This window comes from Microtus oregoni, unplaced genomic scaffold, assembly GCF_018167655.1.
Source record: "Microtus oregoni isolate MIOR12 unplaced genomic scaffold, Mior012 000019F_ref0000042, whole genome shotgun sequence".
NCBI lineage: Eukaryota > Metazoa > Chordata > Mammalia > Rodentia > Cricetidae > Microtus > Microtus oregoni.
Window position 1 is genome coordinate 31,664,815 of NW_024543078.1, and position 13,490 is coordinate 31,678,304.

Below are 13,490 nucleotides of genomic sequence, written 5' to 3' on the forward strand. Positions count from 1 at the left end.
AACATGACTCCTCCCAGCCATAGAATCCAAAACTAAACTAACATCTTGCTAAGAGGGGATCTTGTACAAATGATTGGTTTTGTTTTTATTTGGTTGTTTGTTTAGTTGGTTGGTAGGTTTTTCTGTTTGAGCTTTTTTTGAAGTTTTATTGTTTTGGTTTTTTGCTTGTTTGTTTCTTTTTTAAGACAGGGTTTTTCTGTAGCTTTGGTGCCTATACTGGAACCAGCTCTTGTAGACCAGGATGGCCTCCAACTCACAGAGACCCTCCTGCCTCTGTTTCCTGAGTGCTGGGCTCAAAGGTGTGTTGCTACCACCACCCAGCTTGTTGGGCAAGTGTTTAAAGTCCCTAATGAGTTACCTTTAGGATATTCAGAGGACAAACTGTCTTAAACAAGACAGCCCCAGTCAGGTAGAAGGCTCTGTAAGAGTCTCGGAGACCCCCTGCCCTAGAGACCCCAGTAGCAGCTAGTTAGTAAGGTTGCCCCCCTTGTTGACCACCTCTTTGGATGGCAAACTTTAGCTCATGACACATGGGGCATTCCTGCTGCTCTGTTTGTCCCTTCCTGCACCCTGTCCCTGGGAGGTTGGATGTGCTTATCTAGTCTCCAAAGCCACAGACTCAACCTCCAGTGCTGCATGTTGGCTGCACTGCTTGCTCCCTGGGTGTCTCCCAACAAATATGACATAGAATAAATGGGGATTTCTCTCTAGAACTTTCACTGGTAACATTGAGAGATTTTAGAAGATTGGGAATGAAGATAATATGACTATCTTAATGGTTCCAGATCCAAACATTAGGTTAACTGGAAAGAAATATTTAATCTTGTATTTGCAATGAGATAGGTGATGCCATAATTGAAATAGCAACCCTCCAATGTGTGCATGTAGATCCATTCAAAATAAAATTTTTCATCTATGCAGAAAAGAATTTCTTGTCTTTATAATCTGAATTGAAAGAAACAATATACAACTGATGAACAGAGACTAGATTTGAATGTTCACTGGTTAAGTGGAAAGTGAAACTGTTACCTTAACGCAGTCATAAAACACTCATTGTGACAAAAAGCACTTCAAAGGCCATTCTTTGGTCCCAAACTTAGGTACAGGAGCTATGACAGGCATTTCTCTACTCCAGAAAGTGAGCCGGCTGGGAGGTACACAGGATGACTATGTGGGGCAAAAATGCACTTACCTCATCTCAGCCATGAAATCTCTATGCAGGTCTTTTAGTAGAAGTGATATTTTGTTCTCGGGCATTCCATTTAGCAAAGAGGAGAAGAGTGTCTCCAGAAGCTGCTTCAGAAAACCCTCTGCCTGTCCTGCAGTTTCCCCACCATTTGGGGACTGTGTGTGGTTCAAGATGAGACTAATGAAATCCCTTATGTGAAGGTCAGTGCCGCTGAAATTCAGAGCTGATTCCTGAGAACGCTCAGCAAAGTTACTAACTAAATTCATCACAATGCTTTCCAGAAGCGACTGAACAGTTGAGAAATCAGCTAGCTGCTCCTGATTTAGCATACGGGTGAGAACGCCGACATCAAAATCGCCTTCTCCAGTACTGTTTCTGAGATAGCCCAAATATGTAGTAACATCCCTGGCCAGCACAGTTACATCAGTTGAATTCCCACTGGCCATGGCACTGAGTAGTCTTTGCACCAACCGAAAGTAATCTTCATTTTCATATTCATGGAGCCAGTGTTTTAGGAGAAATAGAAAACCTTCAGTAATTTCCGACATTGTCAATGGTGATGAATCCAGGATTTCCAGAAGCTGAGGAAGTTGCACAGTTGTGTTTTGGAGAGCTATGCCTTGGATCTTTCTGTTAATATCAGAAAGTAGTTGTCCTAGACTCAAGTTATTCCTTGGGTCCATGGTGCTTTGTCTGAAGTGAAACCACAGGTCTTCAAAGCTGTGAGTTGCTTCATCATTTTTTTTTAAGCCTGATGAGTCTGGGCTCCTGTCTGTATGATCTGCGTTCAGAAAGTTTGTGATTGGTGAGAGTAGATGGTGAGTACTATTTCTTAAACTCCAAAGAGCAGAAATCAATTTGAAGATCCTCCCCAAATTTAAAGAAACATTATTTTGAGCAGATGTCTCTGTGCCTTGAGTAATGTTAAGAATCTTGTCTAAGCTGCCTAGCTTGTTGAGCATGTTTTTAAGCAGTTTAAATTTTGTAAAATTTGCATGTTTTAGGTTTTTTATGATTTGCAAAGCACCTTGCTTTATGGACCCACTAGGACAGAGTTCTGAGATGCTGTCATTACCTTGGTTTCCAGAAGGTGACATGAAGGGTAAAACCTTATGCCAAAGTCCCTGCAGGGTTTTCCCAAGTACGTTTTTAACATGGAAAATCTCCAACAGCTCTGAGAGAATCGAATTCCAGTCTGCAAAATCATGCATTGCACAGACCACTTTCCTGGTTATTTCCTCTCCGCGGTTTTCATTTATGCATTCTGAATCACTTGGCCGTGGCAGATGGAGAAGGTCCAGTATACTGGTTGCCATGTGGTATAAGGAGGGAGACATGTGCCCCTGGACATTACAGTCTTCTACCTTAAGGCTTTCTTCAAGCCTGTAAGTTGTGTGGTTCGAGCACCAAACCCTGGGAAGGCACATTAAAGCCTCGGAAATAACCGCTGGCTCATCCGACACTAACTCAACTGTGTCCAGAAGAGTTTTAATCGCATCGGCAAAGTCTTCCTTGGTGGTGTTGAACATGGTTATCCCATGAAGAAGTGTGAAGTTATAGATGTCCCTGAGGCTTTCTGTGATGTTTTTGTCTGTGACCCTCTGCAGGAGCCCCGCCATATGGGGAAGAGCGTAATATACATCCAACACAGCTGTCACTACTTCCTGGGGAAGCAGACGCGAGAGGCGCAGCAGGTGGTTGACACTCCAGGAATGGGAGCTGGCGACAAGCTTGTCCACTAAGCAGACAACCATATTAACCCCTAAATGGTCGACACCCGTCCTGCTGAGGTTCTTAAAGAAACTCATCAGGTTTTCACTGATTTCGCCAAGCTGGCCTACTATGAGTTCTGTGTCTGCCTTTTTGAGAGAATGCATGAGAGATGCCACTTTCTTTAAAACCTGAGCCGGGTCTGAATTTTCTGGAATACTGAAACGGACAGCAGGCATTAGGGAGTTGAACACATCCCGCGTCAGTTGAATGCCAAGATCCACAGCTTTCATTATTTCATGGGGGACTACTTCTGATGAATTCTGAAGATAATGAGTTAGGTTGAGAGCAATGTAATTAGCTAAGTGGTGAACTGAATTGTGTAAGTGGCTTATATCTCTTTCCTTTGGACTGACGGAGAATACACTAAACACTCTTTCAGCGCTAGAAGAGGAACTACTTCCGAGGACACTATGAATGATACCTTTGAAAAGTTTCTGCATTTCCTTCCCCAGTGCTATGCTGTGCTGCCAAATATTCTGAAACTGATCAGGAATGCCATCTGACATTCCTGTGGGTCCTAGAAGTAAGTCCCGGAAGTGCTTCCAGTCGAACTGGGAGGCAAATTCCAAGTCTTCTGTTAAGTTGGCGATGATCATGTTTACCAGCTTGGTGGAATTATTGAAGAGTACTAATAAAGTCTCAAACTTGGCAACCTTCTCTTTTTCTAAGCCTGGAGTAACTATAATATTTAGAAATTCAGTTACGTCTTTCAGGTAAATATTCACACAATTTATATTTGACTCATTCGGTGGACAAATGGGTATCTTCCTATTTAGCACCCAAGTTAAAATTTTCAGTGCAGAGTTCACTTTGTTCTCCATATCCTTAAAGCTTCCCAAAGCGCTATGAAGATGGCCAGGTAGAGAACTTGAGTTGTACATAATACACAGACGGTTTATGACGTCTATCCATGCTAAACACCCGTCCAGGCTGCTACTTGCATTCTTCGATGAAAATATGGAACTTAACATGGCCAGAATATGTGCTGGCTTCTTAGAAGCATTCACAGGTAATAAATTACTTTCAGAAATCAATTCAGTGACACTGTGGAAAATATCGGCACATGACAATAAACCTCTATCCTGTGATACATTCCTAAGAAATAATATTGTTTCTCTCAGCTCAGTGATGCCACTTGCAAATTTGCCTCCAGGATCTGTGAGATCGTTGGAGAGAAAGTTATTGATCAGGTCTGTATTTCTAGCCACGTAGTCCGAGGCTTTGCTCAACTCAATGAAGACATCCAAGAGGGAAGATAAAAACTCCCTGCTTGCGTTTGTTTTCATTGGAAATGTCTTCAGCTGGCGCAGGGAGGTTTCCATGGTAACAAAAGAGCCCTCTGCTTGAGCCAGGTTAAGTGATTGTACCACAGCTAATTCATTATCTAATGCTACCCAAAGATCTCTGAGGTCCAGAAGGCCTTCCCAGTCATGAAAGCCATTCTCCTGAGTTATGTTTTTAAATAAATTTAATATGAGTCTAGCAGTATGATAAGTGGGCACTATCCCTTGGCAGTTTTGAGAAATGTTCCCACCATTTTCCAACTCATCCAAAAGCTGAATGATACCAACATGAAGAGAAGTGAAAATATTCAGGTCAAGTTTCAGTATCTGAGAAAGGGTTCCCCAGATCTCAGTCCACGTCCGAATCCATGAAAGGGTACAGTGAATGGCCGTGAATTCGCTGATCACACTGCCATTTATTGTGAGGTTGGAAAACAATTGTGTCCATGGGAAGAGGAGTGAAGCTCCCTCGTTTCCTGAGTAATTCACAGAAGAAATGGCTGCGTTTTCCAGGACAAAGCATTCACTTGGCAGCAGAGTCCCTGCTGAATCATTAAAGAACTGATTGACGTACTGAAGTAGAGAAACACGAAAACCTTCATCTGCCACAAACAGCTGCTTGAGGCCTGTCAAACTCGCGTGAATCACTCCCGGTGCCCGGCCCTCTGTAGACAGCAGGGACTGGGACTGAAGCTCTAACAAGTTTAAAACTGAAAGCAATTGCTGACAGTGAGATACTTCAGGTATCATCCCGAGAGCCTCTGTTGTCTCTGATAAAAGCAAAAGTGCTTTACTGATGTTTTGGATATTAAACTGCTTTATGAGATCCAAAATGTGTCTAAAGATTTGAGTAAGATAAATTATCAGGGACTCTCTTTTCTGAATGTTCAAGAATTTATGAAAATATTGATAAAAGAAAGAGTAGGTCTGGAGAAGGAGAGCTGCATCTCTGTCTTTGAAGACATTTATATGAGTCAAAATGTTACCCAGTACTTGCTTTTGCTGTTCGGAAAGGGTGGAGAAAAGCTCAGACGCATTCTGCAGCACAAAGATGGTGTCCAGAGCTATTGAGACTTGTTCCTGGGTCAGAAAGCTCAACTCAGAGAGACCGTGTAATATAATCCGGCTTAAATGTATAAAGTCTGCATCCACAGCTGGTGATTGGGGCCAATTGGAATGGATCAATTGGGAGAAATTAAAGCTTTTGCTAAAAATTTTCTCATATTCTGGAACAGAAAAATTTCCAAGTGTGGACGAGATTTCAAATTTAGCTCTTTCTTCTTGTGAAATGCCATTGAGCCAGAATTCTCGCAACTCTGGTTTAATTTCGAAAAGTATTAATTTTATGAATCTCAAAATATTTTTGGATTCCCTCCTCATCCAATGATCTTTAAGACTTTGAATTTTCTCAGTGACCAGTTTATCAAATTCCAGAAGTTTCTGAGCATCACCATCATGTGGGTCTCTCTGTAAACTTTCTAAATGATTTCTCCACAGAACACTTCTATTCAGAACAAGCTCGGGGAGCAAAGTGAGATCATGGAATTCAGGAGCCGTGAATGAGCCAGAAGGATCAGATAATAACAATTCCTCCAAAAACTCCACAAATGACAAAAGAACGTTCATCGGTCCATTTTCAAGGGTGTGCAGCTTCTTGTCCTCCACTAAAAGATGCTTTGTGAAATTTAAGGCCCTATAATACAGATAGAATTGTTTTATTATTAGAAAAAAATTAGCTCAACATCTCAAACTTCTAAGACAGTGATCATTTATAGTGATCAAAACTGAGACATTTTTCTAGAGAACACATTTGCACTTCATGTCAAGCTAAAATGAGCATCCACTATTATATTAGAAATCCCAACATGGTTGCATCTACTTAACCTAAACTGTGTTTCCTCTTATCAAAAAGAATGCACTCACATTGCCCCGTGAATCAACATGTATGACTGTTAGGCACAAATCTGCCATTTATGCCTGATGAATTTGTTATCATAGTTTCTTTCGAAGGGTCACGGGCTACAGAGACAGATCGAGTAGTGGGAGGCAGCGGAAACTTCACCTGCCGCAGTGTGACCTGCTGGCCCACACTCTTTCCAGCACGAACAGCTACTTTCACCATCACGCCCACCCTGCCCTGCCTGACTGAAATCCCCTGACACCGTGAGCTGAAATAAATCTGTCCTCCATCATCAGGTATTTTGCAATAAGGCGGGTGAGGAAGGCAGATGGGGAGTAGAGCACATTTAACGAGCAGAGAAGTCCCAAGGCAGGGGTAGTGCTGCCACAAATCTCCATCACGTTAGGATCTGTGGCATGCTCCTGCGCTACAGTCTGACATCATCCCTATAACAGCGTGCTGAAGTACATGTCAATACTCTGATCTTAGGGAAAAAAGATTTTGATTTTATTTAATTAACAAAGCCACACCACTAACCTATGGTAGCAGCTAAGCCCATATGTCCTTATGCTGAACTCGGCTTCCATGGCAACAGCTGTCCCTAATCTCTAATATTTTCATCCATTACATCATCACTGAATTCACTAACCAGCCTCTTCCTTTCACAATTCCACACCAGCTCCCGTGAGTTCACAGGTGGACAATGAAAACTAGTGCTTAGCGCACATGCAGACTGCTTTCCTTGCTCTTGCTAGAACTGTTAATAAATGTGATTTTTCAGGATACAGAATGAACAGGGGCTGATTCTGCAGAGATCATCCTGTTGTCTTTCCTCCTGTGCCCACGAGGAAAGCATCCCCAGTTTGAGGAAATCCAGGTCTAGGTCTGAGCGGCTTTCAGACTTTGATATATGAAAGAGCCTCAAGTGAAATTTGTAAACGCACCACAACCGGAGCCCTTGATATAGGACTTAGCATGATGGAGCAAGGTTCAACACTCCCAGCTTTAGCAACCCTCCCAGGGAAGTTTGGTCCCCTCAGCACTCTGAGATCCTCTGTTGTATGTAAAGTTCCTGTCCCATCCAACCTCAGCACAGTTCATAAACATCAGTGCTTCGAACATGGCACAGCATCTGAAACCTTACACTGATATGCCATCTCAAAACAAGTGGTAAGATAGCAAAGCAGAAAATATTCAGGCATTTTCCTTCCAAAGAATGCCTCTCCCCAAAGCTTCTGCAACTATGACAACTAGAATCATGGACCCCGAGTAGAAGTGCCAAACAATGTCAGGCTGTTCGTAAGTAAATGCTTTGTTCTTAGGTCCTCTATTATAACTCATGCTGCTGTTTAGGAAAATCCTATTCCTGTGGTCCCACAGTTGATAGATAAATGGTCACTAGATGCCTGATATGAAACACTCTGTCACTGTTTAAATTGAGCTCACAGTCATCAAATGATGCCTAGCCTATGATTGGCATTTGTTTATGATAGTCAACACCTGGAAGCTGGATTCTAGAACTTACCTGGCTGTGGAAGTTATTGGGGACGTCACAACGTTATTGAAAAATATGAAATAATTATCAATGATGGCTTTCCAGTCCATGTTTTGTGTCTGACAAGGTGAGTTCTCAGAGAAAGCTAAAAAGAAACATCAACAATCTGAGTACAGTGGTCAAGAGAATATAGAGCAGATTACCTAATCTGTTCAAAAAAATAGCAAAGGAGGTTGGGAAATTTGTGGTTTGATATCTGCTTCCAGTCATGATGAAGCAACAAGGCACTGGGCAAAGCAGAACATCAAAGAACGGAAGACACCTCTGTTTGGGAAATTTGTGGTTTGATATCTGCATCCAGTCATGATGAAGCAACAAGGCACTGGGCATAGCAGAACATCAATGGACGGAAGACACCTCTGTCTTCCATGCAAGAGGAGACCTGTGATTCTCCACATTCACTGCCTTAAAGAGACACTAAAGCCATAGGTAGTCTGGAGCCCAGTGGACACGCTGTGTTGAGATGAAAGAGTTTAAAAGGAGGAAAGAAAGCTAGGGAGGGCTCACCAAAGAGGATCTGCCTTCTAACGCACAGGTAAGAACTATGCATGTAAGGATACTGCTTAAGATTAGGAAGCTTCACCCCAAAACATGAAAGATACTCATTTAGTCGTCACATAATAACAAGAATATACGCTTGCTCATAGCTCTATTGGAACATCCTACAATTCCTAAGTTATCAAGTACAGCAAGCAGAAAGGATTGCTAAAGCGGAGTGTCCATCTCTGGACATTACAATATAATGTTATCATCTACAAACATATTCAGTTATAGTCAGAGCTATCCCAAGATGTAAGCTGCTCGTGAAGGTTCGACACACCTACTTTTAAGTAATCCTATGGCAAGGAGTGTAGCTCAGTGGCATGCACAAAGCCAAGTGTTTGTATCCCCACACTGAGAGAAAGGTGAGGGCTGGGCAGCCAGGACCTTAAAGGACTAAGCTATATTAATTTTTTCAAGAATAACTGTAAGAATAAAAAATCACTAGGCCAGAATAAGGATGAAATCTGTGTTTGGCACCCAACCAAAAATTGCAGATATACAAAGAAGGAAATACGATGAGAATAGGAATGGCTGAAATGGATGGACGTGATGGAGGGGAAAGAACAAGAACCACACAAAATGGTTCGTGTTGCTCACTTCACTCTCTGTTAATTGCACAGTTCAGTTCAAAGGCAAAGCTTGTCAGAGTAGATAAAATAAGAACGAATCGTGTGGTATATGTAAGAAACTTAAAATATAAAGACAAAAAGAAAAAGAAAAGATAGGGGACCCTCAATACCAATTAACAAAAAAGAAAGCTATCAAACAATATGAAATTCAGGTGACAATGTTAAAGGAACCAAGCTATCAAAAAGGCATAATGATTCCAAACGAGTACATATTTGGCAACAGAATTCCAAACCACGGGAAATAAAAACAAAGCACGAAGAGAAACAGGCTAATTTGTGCTGTATGCTGAGGCACAATTAGAGAGGCAAATATCAGCAACAATGGAGGATTTGCTTAATTCTAACAATGGAAACTACCTGAGGCTCAGGAGTCATTCCACCCACCGCCAAAACAGTGCTGATTCCCTTCCTGGACACATGGAGCAATTACCACACACTCAATTCTCTGAACCCTAAAACAAACCGCATGCATGCATACACACACACACACACACACACACACACACACACACACAAAGTTAATAAGTCTCGTGGTATAAAGCGTGTTCACAGACTAAAGAATTAATTGGAACAAAAAGTATAACTGAAAGTCCCACATTTTGAAAACAAACAACACACCTGTAAATTACTCCTGGGTCAGAAGAAAAAGTGAGAGAAGATTAGAATGTGATGAGGACACTTCATGGGTATATACAAATTTGTATATTTTAGATGCGTTTTATTTTGTTATGGGTTTTGCCAAACGAAAGTATTTCTAACTTTGAGCAAGCAATTTAACCTCTTTAGCATCTATCTCGCAAGTAAAATTGCATAAGACTCACACTCATTATGCCTCATCAAGTTCCCACTGTAATGAGTACGTGTCTATGGGGGAAGATGGAAATGCTCCAGCAAATTAAGTCAGAGGTGTGTGATAGTGCATAAGAAGAGGGTCGATGCTATCAGAAAACCAAGGGGTAAAACAAATTTTTAAGCAAAAGAAGAAAATAAAATCCTTCACAGTCAACTCCTCTGCTGTTCTTCGTGAAGAAGTCCAATCCAGTTGCTCTTTCCACTGGGGCGGGGAAAGAAGCGGTTTCTATTGTGTACACCTTCAATTCCTGCTGGGTACCTTATATCCAGTATCTTAGGCCAACGTGATAAGACAAGAGTAAAGTAAGCCTTTTTTTTTTATTTTATCAAGAGTAAAAGTAATATCCTTGATACTGCTGGCTGGATCAATTAAATCTGTCAGATGCAATATTTGTCCTCAAGTCTATCTGCTTCTAAAACCCATACTATCAAATCACACTCCCCGACCCAAATGGTCTCTGAGGGAAAACTGCACTGTAAAATGTACAGCAGCCAACTCTATTCACTAAACCATGTCATGTCTCCCTCATACCACGTTCTTACGATCTGCATTTGTTTCGTTTTTGTTGCCCGCTGACAGGAGGAAGAGCTAAGTAATACGCAATCTAAAGATGGACGCACAGCTGCAGGGGGGTCTTGCTATGGTGTGTGTTTTCTCCTGTTGCTGTTTGGTGATTTCCAAATGTTTGTACGCTTACGTGTCCCTTGGACATCTTAAAATGTGCATTTTGACTGTTCTGCAGGTCTGAGGTGGGGCTTCGATCTGCATTGGTAATGAGACGCCAGCTGCTGCTGCCGCTGCTCTTCCAGGGACCAGACAGTAACTAGGATGCAGGCAATTATCTGTGCGCAGCACACATAACATAAGCAAAAACGAGGAGAAAAAGGAAGGAAGAAAGGAAGGAGGGAGGGAGGGAGGGAGGGAGGGAAGGAAAGAAGGAAGGAAGGAAGGAAGGAAGAAAGTCAAATGGCATAGTCTACTAAATATACTGAATACACTGACTATCTCAACATGTTTATTATTTATCGATCCCCTTGTTAGCTCACCAACTTTTCACCTGACAGCTGAAATTGCCAAAGGCTTCCTAATCTGAAGTCCACTGTGGAAAGATTTGCTAGTCTGATTATGACTGAAGAACTGTTAAGAAATGTCTGAACACATATCTCTCTCTTTCTGCCTCTCAGTTGAATTCATCCTTCAGGTCCTGATCCACACGATGAGTTGTCTGTGAACACAAGCCTTTCCTGGAACTTTTCTCTACTTTCCTCTGTTTGCCCCACTAACTTGCGCTCCTTTTAGGCTTTTCCAAGTGATGCCCTTGGTTTAAAAGGTAACTTTCCTTTCTAAACGCCAGGTAAGCACGGCTGAGACAAATATACATCCATTCTCCTTTGACCGTGCCAATGGCAAGAAACTGAGCTGGTAGGCCCTTCCAATTCTCGGTTCCTTAACTGCTAAGACATTGGCCCCGGAGGACTTGTAACTGCCTTCTTTTCCGATCATCCCCCAAAGGTCTGTAAAATGACGAGAGAAAGCAGAAGGCTATCGAGCCTGCAGATAAAAGGGATGGAAAAGGACGGAAGAGCATATGGCAGCGACTAACACCTACCAGCGGGAATGTAAGTGGACAAACGGGATCAATTGGGCAGAAGAGAAACACAAGCGTCAGCATCTGTACTTGAAGGGGGGCATCTCAACAGGTTCTCCCTGTAACTCTTAACAAGACCCGGGAATTAAAGCACAAATGTCTAACTGCATATGGAAAAGGTAGAACTGAAATGGGCAGGTATATTGAGATACATTTTTTGAATGGCGAAAATTCAGACATAGGCTCTCCATCACTGCAGATACACGGCTCCTCCTCCATGTCAGCAGACGAGAAGAAATTTGCTGACCTGGGGAAACGGAATTGACTGGAACTAAACTTGGAGTATCAGTACATCTGATGGTGTGAATGGCACACCCCTACTGGAAATATGGAGGATTACTTAATCTGCTGATTCGCAACACTGAAGTTCTCATCACCTCCCTTGTTTCCAAGAACACTGACAATCAGGTCCACCCATTTCCACCTGGCTGCTGTCTGTCAACAGGCTTCTTCTGGAGAACTCTCTTTTGAAGGCTGTAGAGAAATCAACTTATCCCAGAAGGGAAAAAAAGATGCACATTTGTAGCAAGATGTGACAGTCAACTGTTTCAGCTGTGGAGAGAAACGGCTTATAGCATGATCACCTAGCAGGACAGAGTCCATCAGATGACAAGAACCCCTCACACATAACATTTCCAGGGAGCACTAGGTGCTTTGTCCTTACACAGAGAGAGCAACCATAGCATCTGATCCTAAAGAAAATTTCCATATAAAAGAATTGTACCAAACAGAGAAAAGAACTCAACAAAAATAAATATTAAAAAATCATTCCGGCGAGGTGTGGTGGTGCACACTTTTTTTTAATTTATTTATTTATTAAAGATTTCTGTCTCTTCCCCGCCACCGCCTCCCATTTCCCTCCCCCTCCCCTAATCAAGTCCCCCTCCCTCCTCAGCCTGAAGAGCAATCAGGGTTCCCTGCCCTGTGTAAAGTCCAAGGAACCCCCACCTCCATCCAGTTCTAGTAATTAATCCCAGCACTTGGGATGCAGAGGTAGGCATTTCTCTGTGGATTTGAGGTCAGCCTGGTATACAAAGTGAGTTCTGGGACAGCCAAGGCTATTATACAGCAAAACTCTCCCTCAAAAACCAAACCAAAACAACAACAAAAAATCATCTTTCAAATATTCATTTGTTTAAAGGTCTGTTTTGTGGTGAGAAATTAGATGCAATAAGAGCAATAAGCTATCTTCAATGAAAACCTAAAGGAAGGGCCTCAGAAGTTAAACAGATGAAAAAATCTCAAAAGTGTTTTAAATAAAATGAAGGAAGTGTCCAAGAAAGGCATCCTAAAAGATTATAAATTAGAGAATCATAGAGAAGGAACATCTGATGGCTAACAGAAGTTCTAGAATAAAAAGTATAGGGTTTAAGTTACAAAAGAAATAGTGCAAGAATATTCCCCAAAGTATTAATTATCAAGTGGAAAGGACCTACTGAGTACACAGACAATGCAATTTTCAAAGTTTACTGAAGTCTCCAGGAAATTTCAGAATACTGAAACGTAGAAAGAAATCTTGGAATAATCCATGAGAACGGAAAAACACATTTGAAAGATATTTTATATTAATCTAAGGGGTTTACTAGCAGGAATAGAAAAATAAAGACTACAGGGAAGAATAGGGGGCTGAGAAGGAAGATGGTAAAGGAGAACGGCTACCATGTGAGTTGATCATCCAGTCCTGAAGGATGCTTCCAACAATTTAGCACCCTGAAGTTCAGAGATTTCAGAGTATAACCCCAAAGAACTGCAATATCTATCTGTCTTGGGGGTTTAGGTTTACAGCTGAGAGCTAGAGAGGAAGACTCTCTGGCAGACTGTAAAAAAAAAAAGCAGCAATTTGGAGAAGGAAAGAAAGAAAACTAGAGAAGAAATACAAAATTCCCATTGCCAGCTGTGAATCCTGTGAGCTACAACAATGACTGGCCTGGCAAGACATGCCAGTGATGCAATAGAGACATGGGCATCAATGGGAGTAACCAATCATCTCATTTTCTGATATGATTTAAGTTATGTTCCACAAAACAAAACTCATACTCGGCACCATTGTTGGGCCAAGAACCCAGAGCAAGACAAGTCATAGACTCTAGAGAAGAACCTTATGCTAGTATTTTGAT

General features: G+C 41.8%; 1 protein-coding gene across 2 annotated transcripts in view; it reads right to left on the minus strand.

Annotated features, from left to right (window-relative positions):
• Window positions 1-13,490, minus strand: part of Abca13 (ATP binding cassette subfamily A member 13) — a 398,914-nt gene that overhangs the window by 316,691 nt on the left and 68,733 nt on the right. The window contains exons 16-18 of one of the 2 annotated variants that reach the window (XM_041669711.1): window positions 9,423-9,425; window positions 7,671-7,785; window positions 1,193-5,938 (exon numbers count right to left, since the gene is read on the minus strand). In XM_041669711.1, the coding sequence (XP_041525645.1) occupies window positions 1,193-5,938; window positions 7,671-7,785; window positions 9,423-9,425 (4,864 nt within the window). The remainder of the gene's footprint in view (window positions 1-1,192; window positions 5,939-7,670; window positions 7,786-9,422; window positions 9,426-13,490) is intronic. The other variant, XM_041669712.1, reaches the window with a different exon arrangement.